We start from the raw sequence: 22,553 nt of genomic DNA on the forward strand, positions 1-22,553 counted from the left end.
CCTTCAGTGACACTTCCTCCTGTGCCTTCCCTCCTGTGATCGATCGGCGGCCGCTGCCCCCTATTGCTAGATCAGGAATACTTCACCCCTGCTGTTTGACTCCTTACACCCTGCCCACACCTTTGGGGAAAGTCCTTTCCTTGAATTGTCCTCGCTCACCCTGTCGAGAGGGCCATCTGTCTCTTACCGGCATCCTGAACGCTTGCCCTATACCAGCTAGGATAGCAACCGGGGGGACTCTCTCTCGGGAGCAGTCCCAAGACAGGGATAACCTTCCATGCAGCGGTGTGCTGGTAAATTTGAACAACCTGCCCTCCAGAGGAAAGAGCCCTGATTTGTAGCGTTTGTCAAATTCTGAGGCGTAAATACATGGCCCGTGAGCTCCTGCTCTCTTGGAATTTCAAAAGCAGACACCAAGTAAGGATTAGACGTCCAAGAGGTTTATTCGGGGGCGGGGGGGGGGGAACTCCTGAAAGGCTAAAGGGGGAGGGAGCAGGGGTGGGAGAGCCCTGAGGCCATGCTGCACACACTTCCACCAGAGGACAGAACAGCGATCCCACTGGCCCGGAAGTTGAGGCGACCACCTGGCCGCTTTGGGATCCTCTTGCCTCTGACTCAACAGGCAAAGAAGGGAGTCACTGTGCTGGCTGGGTGATTGGTCCTGGCCACCAAGAGGAAACCGATCGGCTACTACACATGAGAAGAAGGAACGACTGTGTCTGGAGTACAGGAGATCCCTTAGGCTGTCTCTTGCCACGTATCACCACGTCCTGCGATTCAAGTCAGCGGGAAACCACAACAACCCAATTCAAGCAGGAACGCTAATGGTCCAGGTTCCAGGTATGAAGGTGTGGGTCACCCCCCAGGCAAAGACCCGTGACCCCGTGAGGTGCTCACTGAGGGCAAAGGGAATATGAAACAGGGAGTGGAAGAAGGTAGTTGTAAATAACCAGCTATGACCAGCTGACAAGATACAGAAGTGAGAACTATCATTATTATGAGTATTTCTTCCCTATTTTGTTATGAATATGTTTGTATACACACGTATTGAGCAAGTATTTGTGTTTTCTTCCTTCTCTTATTCTCTTTCAACCCAAGATGTATTAACGATAATTAACCGTACATCGCATTTTCAAGTGTATCAAGGAAAAGAGTGAATATCACCCAAAGACTTTGCAACCTGCGTGGGGAAAGGGTTAGCATAGACAGTTGTATCATGTCAGGTGGCAATATGACTCTATTATTATAAATGCATGCACGTCTGCTATTATAAACACATATGTTAGTAAATGTACAATATATCTTACACATACCTCGATATTAAAAGTTGGATCAAAGGAAAAAAAAAACCTTGGGCGGGGAGGGGGGGTTGGCTTTGGCCATGGGTATTCAGGCCTCAGCCAAGTGGAAGTGAAAAATGGCCAAGCAACCTTTCTTCTTTTTGGTAGAAATAGGAAATGTAACCTGTAAATTCATGTTCCATAGAAGTGACAGTGAGAATCCTTACTTCTCTTCCCTGAATCCGGAAGTCAGGGAAGGAAGATTTTCTTTCTGAAATCAACTAGCAAATTTGCTGTGTACAGGATGAGGTCCATGGCCCTGAAATCAGGGGCTATCTATAAATAGCAGGACTGGGTGTCTGGGTACCCATTTCTCCTTCCAAGCAAAATGAACAGGTGCAATGCTCAAAATGCTGCTCACCGAGAGGATTTCGCTTCATCCCTGTCACTCAGGAATGCCCCAGAGAAGGATGCCACCATTTGTAGGTGGTACCTGCATGTCAAAGAACAACCAAAGAAGACGCAGGAGAATTTAGGGTTCTATACCTTCAGCTTCCTTGAGATCTTCCTGTATATCCCTATTCCAGTTTTCAGAATCCCATTCCTTCCCAACCAATGCCCTCCTTTAACAGAAGACACCTTGTGATACTGTGGACTTGATTTACATTGTAATTCAGCCACTGGCAGGTGGAGAATTGGTTTAGTGTTCAGAAATCTTAGCCCTGTGGCTATAAGAAATAGGGTTTCTTTAAGGGCAGATAATAGAAGTTTTCAGCTTATTTACGCAGAACTTGAGCTAGCAACTGGAAACCCCGAGTTCATCCTTTTCTTTGTCCCCTTTCTCATTATACACCTTAGTTTGGCTAAAATGTCCTAAGATGTCAAATACATGAACACCCAAAACTTTACCTGTATAAGTATTTGATTAAGAGTCGACGTTAGTGGGGCACCTGGGTGGCTCAGTCAGTTGGGTGTCCGACTTCAGCTCAGGTCGTGATCTCTCTGCTTGCGAGTTCGAGCCCCGCGTCGGGCTCCGTGCTGACAGCTCGGAGCCTGGAGCCTCCTTCAGATTCTGTGTCTCCCTCTCTCTGCCCTTCCCCTGCTCATGTTCTGTCTCTTTCTCTCAAAAATAAATAAACGTTAAAAAATTTAAAAAAAAAAAGGATTTCGTAGGAAAAGAAAAATTGGTGTTGAAAGCTCACAATGCTGGTCTGGCACATATAACGAGGGCTGTGCCTGCGGCAGCATTTCTGACAGTGGCTGGAGGGTGAGTAGAGGGGGACCGTCCACCCCAGCCTGCGGAACCAGGTACTGCATCACGGCCCCAAGCCCGACCTTGGACAGCGGTGTGGCCCACCTTATACCAAGCCACCCCCCACCCCACCCTGCAACCTGAGACCTTGGAGCCACACAAGCTGGGATAAAGCCCACTCAGCTACTGTTTTCTTGCTCTTTGGCTGTGGGTGAGTGACTTAACATCTGGGCACCTCTGCTGTGCCCTCCTCGGGACACCGATATTGTGTCCTCCTCAGGATATCGTATCTGGAGGCACGTGACATCCACCCGCCCCTTATTGGGGATGTTAAACGTGATCATTTGGTCAAGGCTGTCTGATTTCTCTGCTGTATAATTGCTATCGTTTCCTTTATAACTAATAAGTAGTCTGTGTGGAGACACTTTAGAACTATGCAAATGAGGGTGCCTGGGTGGCTCAGTCGGTTGAGCATCTGACCCTTGATTTCGGTTCAGGTCGTGATCTCGCGGTTCATGAGTTCAAGCCCCATATCTGGTTCTGCACTCTCTCTCTCTCTCTCTCTCTCTCTCAAAATTAAATAAATAAACATTAAAAAAATAACATTATTTTAAAAAAAAGAACCATGCAAATATACTGCCCCTCATCAAAAATCCCCACCCCGAGAGTTAGCACCCGTTGGACGTTCTTGTCTGAACCAGCCTTCTCTGTGATGGTTGCACAGCGATTTTCCAACCCCAGATCCGCCTCCACATTTACCTGCTGGCTTTTCCCCTCAAGCAGAGCCCTACCCGCTCACCGATTTACTTATTGATACGGAATTGTGAATTCCTGTTTTCTTCTTTCAATGTGTATCTTTGATTTTGATCTATGATCTACATGGACTCCTGTGACTCCATTACCCATTCAATAATAATAATATAATAAAAATAATATTTGAGGACCTATTGTACAGTGACTCCCTGTGACCCCCATGGAGTCATGCTTTCCTGTAACCGTTGAAGCTAAGATGATTTAATTTCCTCCTGTAGATCTAACTCTGCCCTAGACTCTGGCACAACTAGAGAGACCCCAAGCTCTCCAGCCTAAGTTTCAAATAAAAGCATGTTAACCTCGAAGTCCCGATTATGATGGCCCTAGCACACGCTCCCCACTGACAGAACCTTGGTGCTTGTCCATCCCGTCCCCGAAGCCTACGTCAGTTAATGATGAGGTGCCTGCAGCGGTGTCTTGTGTGGTCATCCACAGACTGTGGTGTTCTTCCCTTGTAACCCCTCCGTGAGATCCTTGGTCTCTGGGACTCCTCACTTCCATGACTGAAGATGTCCCCTGGGAACGGGCCACCCAGTGAAGCCAATGTGTATCTTTCCAAGGACTCCCGAAGCTGCAAGACCCTTGATATACACCTGCTCGTGGCTGGTCTCATGTGGATGGGCTCAGACAGAGCCATACGGTCCAATGAGGCTGTGAGACCCAGGAGATCTAGAATCAGCAGTGCCTATTACAGCAGTTAATTCCTGTCCCACTCGATGTTGATGCCTCTGGTGCTGGCTAGTCTCTGCCCTGAATCCCACTTCCCCACGCGCGGGTCCGGACCCGAACTGTGGTTACCAGGCCCCCATCTGCACGGTGCTGTACTTAAGACTGGACTTCCCCTTCTGCATGTCGAATCTGCATGAGGCTGGAACTCAGTTCCACCTTTGTCCAGCTCGACCAGTGTTTCAGGACTTTGTGTTTAAGGCATGACCACGGGTTCTTTTTCACACCGAAATCAAACATGAGGAAATGCGAAAACCTGAGTTTCAAATTGTGTCTTCATATTTAAGGAATAAACACTTGTTGAACACTTCTGAGCCCTCTCAATCGTTACCTACCTTGGCAAAGAACAATCACACATACACACACACGCACACACACACACACACACACATTGATGTTCCCTGTATCATTGTGGTCATTTGAAAATTTGGAAGCAAATTGGGTGTCCATTTGGACACCTCTCCTGTTTCTTTGGACAGGGAAATACGTAAAGTATGACACCACAGTGCAGCAGCTAAAAGGAGTAAAATAGGCTTGGAAAGATGTTCATGGCATTTTGTTTAAAGGAAAAAGGATAAATGTGATCCCATTTTTGGAGAGAAACTCAACAAAACTAAAGCTGTTTCTTTAAACATTTGATAAAATCAATAAGCTTCTAATCAGACTAAGAAAAAGATAGAGGATTCAAATTACTAATACCAGAAATGAAAGATGAGACATCACTACAAACCCCATCAACATGAAAAGAAAACTAGGGGAATATTCGGAACAATACTAGGCCCACAAATTTGATAACCTACGGACCAATTCCTTCAAACACACAATCTGTCAAACCTCACACAAGAAGAAACAGACAACGTGAGCAGGTTTATATCTAATAAGAAACCGAATCCATAATTAATAACTTTCCAAAACAGAAATCCCCAGGCCCAGATGGGTCCATGAATGAATTCTACCAAACCTTTAGAGAAGAAATTGTATCAATTCTCTACAATCTCATTCAGAAGGTAGAAGCAGAAGGGATATTCTTAACTCATTCTGTGAAGCCAGTATTAACCTAATATAATTGATCACGAGAATAAAAAATGTATACGTAAATTTGGTTTCATCAAAATTAAAAACTTTCATGTGTCAAAGGACACTATCAACACATTTAAAAAGTATTCACAGAATGGGAAAAGTTATTTGCAAATCATATATCTGATAAGACTCTGGTATCCAGAATATTTAAATAATGCTTGCAACTTAATAATTAAAAGCCAAATAACCCAAATTTTAAAACCATTCTCATATTTCTGGCATAAACACCACTTGGTCATGATGTATTATCCTTTTAAAATACAAAGGTTCAAGGGCACCTGGGGGGCTCAGTTGGTTAAGCGTCCGATTCTTGGTTTCGGCTCAGGTCATGATCTGACAGTTCATGGGATCGAGCCCGGAGTCAGGCTCTGTGCTGCCAGCATGGAGCCTGCTTAGGATTCTCTCTCTCCCTCTCTCTCTCTCTCTCTCTGCCCTTCCCCACTCACGCATGTCCACGCTTTCTCTTTCAAAATAAATAAATATTTTTTTAAGGCAAAGGTCCTGTTTTTTAATGTTTATTTATTTATTTTTGAGAGAGATAGAGAGAGAAAGAAAGAGAGTGCACACACAAGCAGGGGAGGGGCAGAGAGAGACACAGACAGAGAATCCACAGCAGGCTGTGGGCTCCGAGCAGTCAGCACACAGCCAGACACAGGGCTTGAAGCCACGAACTGCGAGATCATGACCTGAGCGGAAGTCGAATGCTCAACTGACTGAGCCACCCAGGCGCCCCCAAAAAGGCAAAAGTTCTGAATGGATACTTCTCGACGAGACACCCACCTGACCAATAAGCTCATGAAAAGATACTTAACCTTGTTATCCATTTCGGAAACATAAATCAAAATCATAGTGAGCTGCCATGTCATACCCTATAATTAAAAAATAGAAAACTCGCCAGTGTCGGTGAAGATACGGAGAAACTGGTACCCTCACGCCTTACTGGTGGGACAGTAAAATGGTGCAGCTCTGTGGAAAACAGGCTGGCAGGTCCTCAAAAAGTTAAACATAGGAGTCACCCTACAACCCAGCAATTCCGCTCTTGGGTAGAAACCCGAGAGAGCTGAAAATATATGTCCACGCAAAAAACCTGTACGTGACTGTTCAGAGCAACATTGTTCATCATAGCCAAACAGTGGAAACAACCCAAATGTCCTCCAACTGATGGATGGGCCAAGGAAATGTGGTTTATCCACACAAGGGGATAGTATTCAACCATAAAATTGAATGAAGTAGTGATACATGCCACGATGTGGATGAACCTTCAAAACATTATACTAAGTGGAAGAGGTCAGTCACCAAAGGTCACATATTGTATGATTCCACTTAGACAAAACGTCCAGAAGAGGCAAAACCATAAAGACAGAAAGTAGATCAGTGGTTCGCCAGGGGATGGAGGGACATGGGGAACCGGACTGACCGCTAACAAGTGTGAGATTTCTTTTGAGGGCACTGAAAATGTCCCCGAATTGGAGAGCAATGATGGCTCATAAATATTGTGAAATATGCCAGAAACGACCGAATCCTGCCATTTAAAATGGCAAATTTTATGTTACGTGAATTTCACCTCGACTGAAAATCATCATCGTCGCCATCATACGTAACTGGTACATTAATAAAATGTAATTTCGGCTAACATACAAATGCAGCTTTTTAAAAACGTACCCTTTAGGATCCCTTCCCACTCCAAAACTGCCTGACTGTATTCTCAGTGGGATCCGGGGGCTCGGGTGACTCCTGCATTGTCGACCCCACCTGCCTTTGGAGACATGCTGGGTGACCAGTGATGGGGCCAGGTTGTGACGTGAGGTCTTGGGTGGGGATAGGGAGGTTGGGGGTGGGTCAAGCGGGAAGCCAGGAGGTGGGAGAGGAGGGATTAGTCAAGTCTCCCTGTCTCCCTCTGACACAGCGTACTACAGTTTTCTCCGACCTTCCTCTAGCTTCTGGCTGTTTCAGTTTCTTGGAGCACAACGTGCAACAGGGAAGCATCATTTCTGCCTCAAGACACACAGGAGGTGTAGATATAGGTGAGTTCCTTTATGTGTGTAACTTGTGTTTTCCTCTAATGTTAATAGCTTGTACCACGGGTTCTTCAACTCCCTGTAGGCATCGGAACCAACTGGAGAGCTGGTAAATATGGAGAGTGCCAAGCCCTCATGGGGATTCCCCCAAATCTGCATCGCTAAGGTCAGGCATTGTTATTCTTAGTGGTTGGATAATTTAAATCTGGGTTTCTCTCGATCCAAGTTATATGGCGGACAGGAAAAGCTACATTTGCTCTCTTGGAGCTGAGGTGGGCAAGCAGAGACAGGGAGGGAGAGCAGTGACAGGCAAAAGGGAACTGGGCTCCTAGAAAGGAACTCGGAGAGTTACTTGGTGCCATTCTCCCAAGCCCAGCCCAGAAGCTTTTGAGTAAATGAATGAATAACCAACAGAAGAGTGGAATCGCTTTTACAGACGTCCAATACCCCTCTAATTTCTGATTTGGTGAGAGTTGGCATCATGAGTGGGTATTGAGCTTTGTCAAATACTTTTCTGCATTGATCAAACAGTGTCATGTGGCCTTTGTCTTTATTCTGTTAATGCAAAAAGGATTTAAATTGCTTGATTCTTCAGACATTAAGCCATTCTCATATTTCTGGGGTAAACACCGCTTGATCACGACGTATCCTCCTTTTAAATTATGTTGCCGATTTGATGTGCTAATACTTGGATAAGGATTTTTGTGTCTGCGTTCATGAGGGATATGGGTCTTTAGTTTTCTTTATTGTGCTGGTTTTGTCTGGTTTTGGTATCAGGGTGACGGTGGCCTCATGAAACGATCTGAGCAATATTCCATCCTGTATCTCAGATCGTTTGTCTAAGATTGGTGTTACCTCTTCCTTAAATGTTTGACAGAACGTATGAGAAAAAAATCATGTAGTTCTGGAGTTTTCTTTGTGGGAAGGTTTTTTTTTAATAGTTAATTAAATTTGTCTCACAAAGGTAGGACTTTTCGGATTTGCCATATCACTTCATGCCAGCTTTGGTAGGTTGAATTTTTAAAGAAATGTGTCAATTTTATGTAAGTTGTTGAATCTGGCATAAAATTGATCATAATAGTTCTTTGTCATTTATTCTTTTTGTTTTTTTTTTCTTTGTTAGTCATTCAAAGTTGGTAAGATCTATCTGTAGAGCAATAATCTACAGCAATAACCATTCTTTCAAATCTGCTATTCAGAATTTGTGTCCTCTTTCTTTCTGCTCTCAATGTAGCTAGAATTTTATTATATTTCAAAAAAAAATTTTCAAGCAACCACTTTTGGTTTTGCACATTTTCTCTCTTCTTATTCTCTATTTCTTTATTTCTTCTTTTATCTGTATTTCCTTTCTTCTACTTTCTTTGGGTTTTAATTTGCCCTTTTTTTTTTCTGCCCAGCTTCTGAATCATTGATTTCAGATCCTTAATTTTAGGCCTCTTTTCTTTCTACCCTAAGCATTGAAAGGTATAAATTTGTCTCTAAGTATGCTTCAGTTGTGTGCCATGAGTTTTAACATGTGCCATTTATTCTTAGTATTCAGTTCCAAATATTTCACAGTTTGCCTGTGAATTCTTCTTTGACTCAGACTCTTTAGAAGCATATTGCTTTAGGGGGCACCTGGGTGGCTCCGTCCTTTAAGCATCTGACTTCAGCTCAGGTCATGATCTCACGGTTCATGAGTTTGAGCTGCACGTCAGCCTCTGTGCTGACAGCTCAAAGCCTGGAGCCTGCTTCGGATCCTGTGTCTCCCTCTCTCTCTCTCTTCCCTCCCCCTGCCCCGTCTCCTTATCTCAAAAATAAATAAAAACATTAAAACAATTAAAAAAAAAAGAAGTATGTTGTTTTCCTTCCAAATTATTTTGGCTCTTCCAGATATCTTATGGTTATTGGTTTCTACTTCCTTTTGGTTCTTTCATAGATTTTTTTTTCTCCTTCTCTGCTGGGATTTCCCTGTCCATTCATTAAGGATATATTTCACTGTAGTCTCTGGGGCACAGTGAAAAGAGTTGCATTCCCATGCATATCTGTAGATTCTAATATCTGGGGCATCTCAGGGTCAGTTTCTTATCTTTTTTTTATACATTAATTTTCTTTTGGGGAGAGCGCAAGCAGGGGAGGGACACAGAGAGGGGGACAGAGGATCCGAAGCGGGCTTTACGCTGACAGCAGCGAGCCTGATGTGGGGCTTAAACCCACGAACCGTGAGATCATGACCTGAGCTGAAGTCAGATGCTTAACCGACTGAGCCACCGAGGCGCCACATTTTTGAAGAGGGGCCACGTTCTGCTTTTTTTCCCTATGCTGCACAGGTGGTATTGTAGCCTCATCATCGTGGACGTTATGCTGTGCAGACCGGATTCTGTTTCATTCTTCTGAAAAGTTTTGATTGTTTTATATGTTGTTGGTTTCCGCACATAATCAACATGGCCGGCTCACATTCTAAACTCGGCCTCCCCTGACGTGGGCAGTGAGTCCATTTCAGTTCGGTGCCTCCGGTTTTCCCAGGGGACATTCCTGGTTCAGAGGTCAGCTAGAGAGTGAGGACAGCCTCTCTGTGATGTCCCCTCACCTCCTGTGGCTGTGGTTGTCCTAAACTCGGCCCTCTGGTTTTTCAAGACCAAAAAATGGTGACTTTGCTACTGGAATTTCAGCTGCCCCTCATGACCGGGTCCTGCCCCGAGGCCAAAGCCATAAAAGTAGGACTCCCACCATTCAGCCATTCTCCTTTCTCAGATGCCCAGTCCCTTCCAATGTTTACCACGTTTTGGTAGCTCAGCAGTGCCCACAGGAAGGTTTCCTGGGTTCGGTTTTCATTTTTGTTCCAGGGTTTGTACATAGTTCACCGGAGCTTACTCAGCCTTTACTGAGAAGTGAAACCCACTTAGTGTTATCTTCACCATAGTAAATAATGCAGTACTTGGTAACCTGGCAGAACAGGAACTGGAAAGTTCTCTTACCAACCCACTCAAGCTGCACTACACAGGACCACAGATCAGGAAAAGACTAGGTGAGGCGGGAGATATCGACATTGAGTACTTTGGTCACTGGCTTCCTGTCATCCCAGACCAGCCCGAGGACTTCTTTTATTCTGGAGAGTTGAGCAGAAAATGTGAACTCCACTACAAGGAGAGACGTGTGACTATTCTGCTTCGGTGATTCATCAGCGCAGGAAGCCACCCCATCTCTCCGGTGCTTTCTTCGGTGGTCACAAGAGATGTGACAACACCGAGAGTGTGTAAAGCCACTTGTTTTTTACTAAATTAAAAGAGGGACAAGGTACCTACCTCCTTTGTCAGGAGAAGCCATTTCATTTTGAGAAATTTCCAACCACGCAGCTGGGGCGCTGATGTTAAGAAGATGGGTCGGCCTCCACAGGGTCTGGGTCAGGGGAAGACAAGAGCCAAGCAGCAGACTTGGGGATCACCTATACGACGTAAGGGGTGCGTACAAGGCTCCTGTCCCAAACTACCTGCACGTCCAACTAGTCACACGACAGGAGGTCCCAGACTTTTGTACGATTTCTAATGTCATTCTGAACTACAAGCCTCTTGCAGACAGAGACTATTTATTAGTCATGTTTTCACCCAACAATCCAGGATCTGTCACAGGGCCTGCCCTACGTCACAGGCCATCAAGTACTGTTGTATTGAATCAGATGTAAGCGCCTACTTTCTAAATGTCAAAAAAATGAAAAGACCCGGACAGAATGAAAAGCTAAAAAGCACAGCGGGTTGGGGCGCCTGGGTGGCTCTGTGGGTTATGCTTCCAACTCTCGATTTCGGTCCAGGTCATGATCTCACCATTTGTGAGAGTGAGCCCTGCATCGGGCTCTGCACTGACAGGGTGAAGCCTGCTTGGGATTCTCTCTCTCCGTCTCTCTCTCTCTCTCTCTCTCTCTCTCTCAAAATAAATAACCTTTATTTTTCTACTTTTAGTGTTTATTTATTTGTCAGAGAGCGCAAAGCTGGGAAGGGGCAGAGAGAAGGGGGGACACAGGATCCGAAGCGGGCTCTGAGCTGTCAGCACGGAGACTGACGTGGGGCTCAAACTCACAACCCACGAGATCGTGACCTGAGCTGGCGTCAGACAATCAACCCACTGAGTCACCCAGGCCCCCCTAAATAAATAAACTTTAAAGCAAAGGCGAAAAAGAAAAGGCCCAACGGGTTGACAAGACTAAGGAGTGCTCTTAAAATCCGTAAGAAAACAGTATTAAAAATAGGACACGTTGGAGACCCCCTTTGTTATTCCTCCCGCCCCTAACTAGGTAAGTGAGACACTCGGGCTACCTTTCCAATTCTCCTTCTCCAAATACAAGGCAGGAGAGCCTAGGTCTGGCTCCCCGCTTGGCCCTCCTCCCTGCTCCCTGGCTCTATTAACACTGGGAAGGCCATTTCACCAGTTGGAGCCTCAGTGTCTCTGACGGCCTTGCAGACAGTCACGGCACGGAGGGAGCAGACGAGTAGCCTGTGCCAGCGCGGTGCCTGGCACCTAGTAGGTGACGAGGGGCCCCCTACGTGGTGCAGGCAGCCGCTTCGCCCAGTCTCCTGTCTTCCTCCCCAAAGCTTCACTCACCTCTTTCAACGAGAGTTCTGGCTCTTCCGTCACGTTCCCTGTCCTCTCCTCAGCCTTCTAGTCTCCCCGTTTCCAAAACCTCACTAGCGCCTAGGATTGAATCAATGTGACTCTGTGCGGGTTTCTTAGCGACTTCCCTCCGACCGGATACTTAGGTTGCTTCCGCTTGCTTGCCTCTGTAGGAAGTTCTGTAAACCAGACTCCCGCGTGAGGCGGCTTTCTGCCCTGACAGTTAATCCTGCGCGTCAACCAGCCTGACGCCATCTTGGACAAATCCACCATGGTGACCACTCTGTGACCTGGAGCCTTCTTGAGCACAGTCCCTCCCAACCCCCCCCCCCACACACACACACACACCACCACCACCACCATTCTTTCTTTTTTGTCCAACCACGGGCATGATAAAGAACTCGTAAGTATACACTTGGGGCATAGCGGCCTTGACCTGCTCTGGAGACAAGACTATGACACACAGCTACTCTCAAACATTTCCTCCTGAGAGTCTCCCAGGATGTACTCCCCAGCCTCTAGGGCTATAAGAGCAGGTCTTATGGGAGGCGGGGTGCAGAGATCTACTCGACTCGCAGCCATCCAAGACAGACTTCTGTCCATAAGATCCTTTACTAAACCATTCTTGGCAAATTGGACCAGTCAGCCTTTTTTTTTTTTTTTTTTTTTTTTTTTTGCCTCATGGCTCCTTTGGTCCTCAGAGGTCACTCTGCATATACTTTCTTCCATAGAACATCTGTGTTAGTGACGATTTGGTCTCCCAGAGTCTCAGTGTTCATCGGAGTCTTGAGATTATTTCCTACCTGAGTTCACATGGGAGATGTTTGCTCCTTTCTTTTTGGACCTGTTCCAAGAGACAGAAAGCTTCCTGAAACAATCCTGCCGTCAGGATTTATGGAAGGAAGGAGAGGAGGGGAAGAAAGAAAGAAAGAAAGAAAGAAAGAAAGAAAGAAAGAAAGAAGAAAGAGAGAGAGGGAGGGAGGGAGGGAGGGAGGGAGGGAGGGAGGGAGGGATAGGGGGAGAGACAGAGTGAGGAAGGCAGGCAGGCAGAGTCAATGCTCACTTAGACACTTGGTAAATAGACGAAGGAACAATGTGGGGATCCTTAGCCCTGTTTTATAGATGAGGACCTTAGGGTCAGGAAGGTTAGATAGCTTGCCCAGAAATACAGTAATGGGGCCCAAATTTGACCTCAGTTCTTTGAATCTGGTTCCGCTGCTGTTTCTCATACACACCTACTGGGAGACTGGTCTAGCTTAGTGCTACTCCAATGCCAGGCTTCAAGAGAAAGTGGGCTTGTGACAGAGTAAATGAACGTGAATGAATGCACCACTTCCCCCATCAAGAGAGCCTGGCTGAAAAAAAAATGCCCACCAAACTATACAGTTTGCTTAGTGGCTTCATGTTTCGGCAAAAGTTCTTAGTCTCATTACAAATAGTTCATGATGGGCGGCTGGACCATGGACCACACTTTTTCTTTTTTATGTTTTATTTATTTTTGAGAGAGAGAGAGAGAGAGACAGAGCATGGGGGGGGGGAGGAGCAGAGAGAGAGGGAGACACAGAATCCGAAGCAGGCTCCAGGCTCTGAGCTGTCAGCTCAGAGCCCGACGCGGGGCTCGAACTCATGGACCGTGAGATCATGACCTGAGCTGAAGTCAGATGCTCAACTGACTGAGGCACCCAGGCGCCCCTGGACCACACTTTTTTATAACGTGGGTCCTATCGATCCTAGCCTAACCATGTGGCTTGAAACTCCTCATCTCTTTCATTTCAGATGCTCTCCATGTCTAGATGGAGCCCTCAGGCATCCCAGAGTCCACCACTCCTTTTGACTATGACGATCAGAGCTTTCTGTGTGAGAGCAAGAACTTCGCCTTTGCCACCCTCAGCACCACAATCCTGTACTTCCTGGTGTTTCTCCTCAGCCTGGTGGGCAACAGCCTGGTGTTGTGGGTCCTGGTGAAGTTCGAGAGCCTGGAGTCCCTCACCAACGTCTTTATCCTCAACCTGTGCCTCTCAGACATGGCCTTCTCCTTCTTGCTGCCGGTGTGGATCCTGGGGTACCACTGGGGCTGGGTGCTGGGGGACTTCCTCTGCAAGCTCCTCAACATGATCTTCTCCATCAGCCTCTACAGCAGCATCTTCTTCTTGACCATCATGACCGTCCACCGCTACATGTCGGTGGTGAGGCCCCTCTCGTCCATGCGCGTCCACACCCTCCAGTGCCGCGTGCTGGTGACCGCGGCCGTGTGGGCGACCAGCATCCTGTCCTCAATCATCGATGCCATCTTCCACAAGGTGTTTCCTTCGGGCTGCAACTATTCGGAAGTCAGATGGTTCATAGCCTCGGTCTACCAGCACAACATCATCTTCCTGCTCTCCGTCGGGATCATCCTGTTCTGCTACGTGGAGATTCTCAGGACCCTGTTCCGCTCGCGGTCCAAACGGCACCACCGGACGGTCCGGCTCATCTTCACCATCGTGGTGGTGTACTTCCTCAGCTGGGCTCCCTACAACCTGATCCTGTTTCTACAGACACTGCTGAAACTCAGGGTCATCCAGAGCTGCGAGTTCATCCAGCAGCTGGATTACGCCTTGCTCATCTGCCGCAACGTCGCCTTCTCCCACTGCTGCTTCAACCCGGTGCTCTACGTCTTTGTCGGGGTCAAGTTCCGCAGGCATCTCAAAAGTCTGCTCCGGCACTTCTGGCTCTGTCGGCAGCAGGCGTCCAGCATCCCCCCTCACACCCTGGGCACCTTCAACTATGAGGGCGCCTCCTTCTTTTGAAAGGGAGTTCGGTGGTGCAGGAAGGAGCACTGTGGAGGGCACCGTGGGGAATGCCAAGGCCATGGGGCTGGGGGCCAAAGCAGTACCTTTCCACCAGCAGGTCCCACTTGTCGCCCCTTCTGCAGAAAGTGGCTCCCAGCTGGAAATGTTATACTGCCATCCACAAAAACAAGCCTTGAATTCTGACTTCATCACTCTTGCCTTTATTAATTCATTGGCTTAGACATCGCTTCGTTCAGAAGGCTCTGAGACTTGGAAGGAGTCCCAGAAAGGAGGATCTTCCGAGACTTCATGAGGGTCCGAGACTCAGTCCTTTCCAGCAGGTGCTACTGGCCTAATTCTTAAAATTGGACCTTCAGTCTTCCCCAGCCAAGTAAAACGCCTCCAAGCCTGGCCACCCAAGTGCAAATACGTCATGGAACCTGTAGCCGGAGGTGAAGAGGAGAAGGCTTCACATGCTCTCTAAGCTCCAGCCGAGGGCTGTTATTAGTAGCTACTTTATTCAACAAGCATATATTCCGTGCTTCCCGTGTGCAAAGTCCCACTCTGGGGACTGTGGAAGACTCTGGAATTCAAGGAGTTACAGCCGAATGTACCTAACTGGGGTGCACATCAGAATCACCTGGGGAGCTTTTCCAAAGGCCCCGCTCCAGAACTAAATCAGGTTTACAGATCGGGACCAGGTTTGTTGTATGGAAAGGTTAGAAGGTGGCTTTCATGTACGTCCTGGGGATGTGAAGCTATGGGACAGTGTAGGAGGCAGGCATGTGTGCTACTAACCAAAAAGCAAGGTCACGTGACAGCCATTGCCACAGAGACGAATAAGCGTGGTGCTCTGAGAGTGTAGACTAGGGAAGAAAGGTTAATATCTGTAAACTAGCCTCCTGGGGCAAGAGGCACGTGCCCCCCAGGCGTGCCCCCCAAAATACATACATTGGAAGAATAGTGACACCTGTCATTCTTTGCTCCCACTCATACACAGTGATGGAACACCAGGGCCCATGCCTAGCAGGTCGGAAGACCAGGTTCCTGCCCGCAGGAAGTTTGGGAAAGTTCCTTGGTGCCAACTTGCAGGGGCCCGGAAAGACTTCCTGAGGTGTTGGGGCTCTGTCTGCAAGAGATGAGGAGCCGCTGGGGGTCTTGAAGCACCCCGGGGTCCATTCAGAGCACACTGGGTGGGGAAAGAGATGCACCACAGAAGGATGCTGAGGAAGCGAGGTCATCTGGGGGTGGAACCACGGACACGCAGCCACCGTGGGCAAGAACAACTCTGAGGGAATGGGGGAAGGGCAGAGTCAGCAGGACTGGGCCGTGGGGGTGGAGGGAGGGGAAGCGAAAGACTCAAAGATGACTCAGGTTTGGAACGGGCGTGGCCAGGGAAGGCGGGTGCCACCCACCAGGCAGGTGGAGAACATTCCTGGTGACAGTGATGAATCTGAAGGGTCAGCTCAATATCCATCCTGAGAGCAGGAGGTGTTGCAGGAACCTTCACCCTGGGTGCCTTGGCCAAGGTGGGTGTTTACTTATCTGGACCTTTGGAGCTGGGCTCTTGGCATTCGGAGGGAGGCAGTGGTATCTCATCATCTTTATATCCTCCAAGTGAATGCTTCATGCAGAAGGTGGCACTTACTCCATTCGTTCCTTCCCCCAAAGAATCATGGGCCGAATATGCAGGGGCCACCTCATGTGAAAGAAGCTGGAGCTATGATATGCAACACGTCTCCCATCTAGCTGCAGGTTTTCAGCATCCAGATTGCACTCTGACTATGCTTATTTTAGGATGTGCTCACGTTGGCCCTGCAGACGGTCTCACCCGGCAGTCACCGAGGACTGAGCAGAGCCAACCCCTCCAAAACCAGCCGGCACAGCCGTCCGGTCAGGCAGGGGCCAGACCGTCTCACCAGCAGCCCGCCTCTGCACAGTTACCAAACGCATTGAGTCTCGGACCCTCATGAAGGGATAAAGCTCTCATGGACTTGCCAGCCAATAGGTGGGGACATCACTCACCACGGACAGAAGAAACAGCAAAAGGAAAGAGGTAATGAGGTAGTCGTGGCTCAGAGTTAAGCCTTCGGGCTTCTGATCGGGGTAGTCGTTCAGCACCCCCTTCAAACTAGTATTATTAAAGTTTTGTTTGACTTTTATTCAGAGGGCAGGCTGAGCCCTGGGAGGAGAAGGGGAGACGATTCCAGCTCGCAACCCCCCAAACCAACGCAGTGCGGTCTTAACGCCACTCTTCCTGGAAGGCAGGTTGGGAGGGGGGTCGTCACTACAGACGCTCGCCTCGTTTGCTCCTCACCCATCCCATCCCTTCACCTCCAAAGATGTTCATCTAAGCATTTCCTCCGACACATTCAGCCATACCCCTGAGAGCACTTCACTAAACGCAGTCGTGTCCATGTCCTTACATTTCTCATGATGTTTCGTCATCTCCAAGGGTAGAGAGTAGAGCGTCTTCTCTTAATTTAGTTCCTTGGGAAACCGAGGCAAGAGGCGCAGAGAAACAGAGACGTGATGGGAAGACGCCCTATCAGAAAAGGAGCCTATGGGCAACACTGCTGGAAAAAATCAGCCAGAGCACTGCACACTAGTGGCCACCTTGACCGCACACTCTGTTGGCCACAACCTCTTGCTGTCCCCTCCCTCCGCCCACTGAACCACAGCTGCACTCTTGTGGGCCTGTCCCACGAGAGTCAATAAAAGTTGCCCTGGACACAGGGCTGCGGACCTTCTGCTGCTCCGGGAACACAAAAAATCCACGGTAGTTCCTAGGGAAGATGTCTTCACAGCATTGCCACCACCTCACTCTCTTGGACAAAACCCGGAAGGGAGGAGCCTTGCTGGTCTCTGAATAGGAACTCCAAGCCCAGGGCAGCCCCAGACCTCAGATGACCCCAGCCAGAATGGAAGTTCCTCAAGGGCAGAAGCCACGTGTGGCCGATCTAGATAGAACCTCCCTCAACGCCCGGCAATGTTTGTGGTTGGTTGAGTAAGTGAATAGGAGAGCATCTTTCTGGCTTTTTCCTACTTCTGTTTTCTCTTTCCACACTTGCTTACATTATACCTTCTGGTCAACACCAGGCACTGCCCAATGGCGTCCCATGACTCTTCCCTATGGCCCATCAGCCCACACATCGCCTGGTTTGCTGAACTCCTGACAGCTTTCATTTGTAAAGCCTCCCTGTGATGGGACAAAGAGGCCCATGAGTCTGGAAAAACCAGGAGAACAGATCCCAAAGTAGATTGTCTGAGAAGGCCCTTGGGATGTGAGCCTTGGACCCAAACCCCAAATCTAAGGTCCTTTACTGAATCACTGTGACCATGGGCCTCCGAGACTCTCCGCGTCCTCATCTGTAAAACTGTATAAATGCCAAAAACACAAAGACAGACTCTATTCACACAATGAAGATACACATGAGATCATGTGTGTAAAAGTACTTGCTTTGCCAGTGATTCAGCCCCAAATAGGAATTACGACTGTAATCATCTCATAAAGACAGAAAGCATCATTGTATCATATGCACAAATAAAAGAGTAGCGTGTATGGACTCATCCCTGGCTGTGTTCCCCTCATTTCTACCTAGGTCTTTATATAAGATTCCTAAAAGTCCTCTGCTTGTGGGGGATCTGGGTTAGGATTCAGGGTGAAGGGAGGGATACAGGAAGAGGATGGGGCATAGAGTGTGGAACAAGCCTTGTGTGGGTCAGGATGGTGGGAAACTTGCTCCATTTAGGCCTTAGGCAAAATTATCCAGGAGGCCAATGTGTCTCGAGTGCTCTGTGGCTCTCGAGTTTTCTGTCCCTGTCTCTCCCCTGGGCTGTCTTCAAGTCCAAGGTTTTTTTTCCCCCCCTATTTCATGACCCACTGTGTTGGAACAAGGACTTTTCAGAGATCAGCCCTCTAATCAGAAGGAATGCTATGCTTCCTCCTGGGAATTTGGGGCATCCTGAAAACTTGGTGGGAGATACTTTGCAGATTTGGGGGAAGTTTGGGAAGGGGAAGAAGGATTATCCTGAACTATGCTCTCCACTTTGGGGCCAGCCCAGATTTTAGGTGTGGGTGGTTGTAACTGCCCCCGCACCCCCCCCCCCCCCCCCCGCCCTGCTACACACACACTCCCAGCTCCTCGACAAGAGAAAGTGTGGCCAGAGGGCCCAAAGGAGGACAATGGAAGCCTGGTTCCTTGACTTTGACCATTTCAGAAAATCAGAGGTGAGCATCACTCATGGTTAGAGAGAAGATATGGGCAATGGATGGGCATGGAGAACTGGGTGGTTACAAGGATTAGAGGTGGGCCCGGGGATAAGAGGGGGCATGTGGACCTGCAAGATGTTCCTGGCCACGTGTGTACAGGCCTGCTCTGTGTGAAGGCAAAGGGAAGCCCATGTTAGGGGGCGTAAGATTGCAAAGAAGGATTAGCACCACTCTCAAGTTGGTCAGCCTCTGGTCATTCTTATTTGGAGAAAGATTTCTATAGGATTACTCTAGTCCCAAGGAATTGGTGGTCCTTTTTCCAGATGACTTAACCTTGACTCAGAGAAAAGTATATGACTCGATTGTCCACACAACTGGGAATGCACGCCTTAAACACGTCACCTTAAACGTGTCATTAAAACTATTATTCCAAGGCACCTTGCAATGAACTATGGGAGTTTGGGGAAGGAAGTACCCACTTGTATCTGTCCCCCCACTTTGGTTACAATTGGTTCAACAATCTGCCTCTGGTTTTTTTCCAAAAATAAGGATAATGTGAGTTAAAACAACAACAACACTGAACATTACTACTTTTTCAAAGCATCTTGTTTATTTAATTTTTTTCAACGTTTATTTATTTTTGACACATAGACACAGTGTGAGCAGGGGAGGGGCAGAGAGGAGAGGGAGACGTAGAATCCGAAGCGAGCTCCAGGCTCCGAGCTGTCAGCACAGAGCCCGACGTGGGGCTCGAACCCACAAGTCATGAGATCATGACCTGAGCCGAAGTCGGACGCTTAACCAACTGAGCCACCCAGGGGCCCCTCAAAGCATCTTGTTTATTTAAAAGTTAGAGGAAACCCACAAATATTGGCCTCAATAGGAAATCACATCCCCCGTTCTGACTGGATCCTTAGCAAGCCACTTCCTCTCCTTATCTATTCAACTCAACTGGAGAGGTTTAAACTCTAAGATCCCTCCCCGTGATTAAGAAATGAAGTCTATGAGTCTATAATTTCATGAGTTGCATTTCCATGACATTCTTCAGGGGATACAAATCTGTAGCTTCGTGCACGTTATCGGTTGAACTGTGTCCTCCTCCTACTCCCCAAGAAACTCTTGTGTTCATGTCCTAATTCCCGGTACCTCTGAATGTGACCTTGTCTGGAAAGAGGGTCACTGCATATGTAATTAGTTAAAATGAGGTCACAGGGGTGAGGGCAGGCCTGTAATCCAATATGACCGGTGTCCCTATAAAAACGGGAAATTTGGACAGAGACCCAGACCAAGGGAGAATGCCAGGTGAAGGCTGGACTTACGCTATCACAGGTCAAGAACACCAGAGATTGCCAGCAACCACCAGAAGTTAAGAGAAAGGCATGGGATGGGTGTTCCCTCACAGCCACAGAAGGAGCCAACACAGCAGACACCCTGATTGTAGACTTCTAGCCTGGAGACCTGTTTAAGCCACCTAGCTGGTGGGACTTTGTTACGGCAGCATGAGCAGACCAACACGAGGCGCCATTTCAGTGGGGTGTGAAGGGAATCCTAGTGCATCTCAGAGCCCCTCATGGGCTGTTAGTGTCTACCCTGACCACACAGAACACGACTCCTGACTGAAGACACCCACAGGAGACTGGAAACTGACTTTGTACTGAGATCTGCTCTGTGCCAGGCCCATATATGTGCACATCTCACAGCCACCCTGTGACATTTCTGTTTCCCACTTAGACCAAGGAGGGCATCAGAGCTCAGAGAGGTCCACTCTAACATTCATAGCCCCGAACACGTGGGATCGCTGCCTGAGGCAAGAGGTCATAGCTCCAAGGAGCGCAGTGGGCCACAGCTCAGAGGACACAGGGTGATGCACCTGAGCACAAGGTGTCACAGCCCTGAGGACGTGAGCTCACAGTCCTGATCAAGTAGGGGCATGGCTGCAAGCCTGTAAGGTCATGACCCCAGGGACATGGGGGCAAGGCTTCTGGCACATGGGGTCATGACCCATTCACTGGGGCCATAGCTCTCAACATGCGGGGTCACAGCCCCAGTCACGTGGGGTCACAGTCCTGAGGATGTGAGCTCACAGTCCTGAGAAAGTGGCACTAAAATACGACATTAAAATCTCTCCCACCCTCAGTATGTCACAAAACCATTCAGACTGCGGTTGGCACAACGATTTTCCCTTTGCCATCGTCCCCCTGTTCCCTCTTCCTTTCATAGTTTTTAACAGGAAGAATGGAAATCACTTCCCCACACCCCCCCACGGATTGACTGTTCCATCCATCTCATCACTGATTTGTCTGTCCCTCGTTAATTTATAAAAGATGGCTGATGACATGCCATACCCCAACCTGAAGTAGGAAATCTATTTCCTTTCCCGTATTATCCCACCCAGCCAATGGCTGGGGCCGTGGCGCTTGGCTGGACACCAGTAGCTAAGTCCTGCGAGGTAAAACGGTGTTTCTCGATTAAACGGTGGGAGCTAGGGCAGAGGAAAGGATGCTGCAGCCAGAACTAAGGAATGGCAGAGCCCAGGCTTCCATCACAGGCTGAAGTACCCCGGGTGCGGTTGCTCTCCTGCCTTGGATCCATAGTAGACATCATGAATGAATGCACTCTCCTGAGTCCAGCCTCAGAATGCCTTGCAACTTAGAAACAGAGAATAGAACTTACAAATAGAAATCGGGCCGAGAGTGGGGCAGAAGTCAGGAGTGGTAGTTCATTCATTAACACATAGTTTTTGAGCACTGAGTTCAAATAGGTCCCTGGGTTTAGAAGTGAGGGGGATCCGGGAAGCCCAGCGACACATGCTTTTTCATTTAGCCCGCCCAACCTACCAAAAGTATTATCTTTTCAACATGCAATCAGTATAAAAGTAGTAAGAAGCTACTTCACGGTATTGTTTTCATACGAAGTCTCTGGAAGTCAGGCGTATTTTGCACTTACAGCCCGTGTACTGTTCAGCTCAAACTAGCCACACTGCAAGTTCTCAAAAGCCACACGGTGACGGCGCTGCTTTCAAGGTGCCACACCGATGACTCGGGGACACACCGAGCCTGCGGGGACTGAGAGGCTTAGCCCAGTGCGGGTGGCACAGCGGCGCCAGGAGACGCAAAGCTCAGCGCGCGCCGCGAGCCGGGAGTCCTAGTCCACGCCCCTCTGCCGTGGGGTCCGACGGGACTTGTAGGCGTTGGCCTGCGGAGCGTGCCGGGAGTTGTAGTCCGCGCCCGCCTGCGGCGGCTCTGCGTATCATGGCGGGCTGCGCCGCGCTACCGCACTCTTCCGCTGGGCCCCAGAAAGTTTCGCTTCTGCCAAACAGTGGACCCACGAGCGCGTAAGTGCCGCGGGGGGCCGGCCGGGCCTCGGGGGCGCCTGGGCCGCTGTCGGCCTCGGAGCGGAGAACTTCCCTCCCGACGCGGCTTGTCACCTGTTGCCCTCACCGTCCCCGCCCATCCCGGGTCTCCCCCAGACCCGGTCCGAGCCCTTGCCCTTGGCCAGAGGGCCGGGGAGGCACCTCTCGGTCCGCTGCTGAAACTGACCCTGGAACCCTGGCTTCCTCTGGTGGTCAGTTGGAAAGACAGATCCCCAAACACCGGTTCCAGGACCCCGAAAAGGAGCCCACCATATAGGAGTCTCAGAACAGCCCTTGGATCATTTAGGCACAGGAGGACAGGTCGTGGAGTTTCTGCCAGGATTGTCCGAGAGGCCACTGACTATAAGAAGCGAAGTTCCGGGCTCAGCCGGGCGGAGATAGCCCAGACCTTGTTTCTCCCTCCCTCCCGTAAGGGGACAGTTTGTTCATCCCGGGCCATCTTC

At 48.7% G+C, this 22,553-nt stretch overlaps 2 protein-coding genes across 3 annotated transcripts in view; both read left to right on the forward strand.

The window, feature by feature from the left end:
* The first annotated feature begins 7,005 nt into the window (after window positions 1–7,005).
* Window positions 7,006–18,087, forward strand: XCR1 (X-C motif chemokine receptor 1). The gene is made up of 2 exons (XM_015065683.3): window positions 7,006–7,175; window positions 13,530–18,087. Exon 2 carries the CDS (start codon window positions 13,547–13,549, stop codon window positions 14,540–14,542), a length of 996 nt encoding a protein of 331 aa, XP_014921169.1. The 5' UTR covers window positions 7,006–7,175; window positions 13,530–13,546; the 3' UTR covers window positions 14,543–18,087.
* Window positions 18,088–21,915: 3,828 nt separating this feature from the next.
* FYCO1 (FYVE and coiled-coil domain autophagy adaptor 1) overlaps window positions 21,916–22,553 on the forward strand; it is a 70,869-nt gene continuing 70,231 nt past the window's right edge. For both annotated transcript variants that reach the window (XM_027038524.2, XM_053219536.1), the window contains exon 1: window positions 21,916–22,071. The gene's annotated coding sequence lies outside the window, so the exon portion shown is untranslated. The remainder of the gene's footprint in view (window positions 22,072–22,553) is intronic.

This window comes from Acinonyx jubatus, chromosome A2 (genome assembly GCF_027475565.1).
Source record: "Acinonyx jubatus isolate Ajub_Pintada_27869175 chromosome A2, VMU_Ajub_asm_v1.0, whole genome shotgun sequence".
Lineage (NCBI taxonomy): Eukaryota > Metazoa > Chordata > Mammalia > Carnivora > Felidae > Acinonyx > Acinonyx jubatus.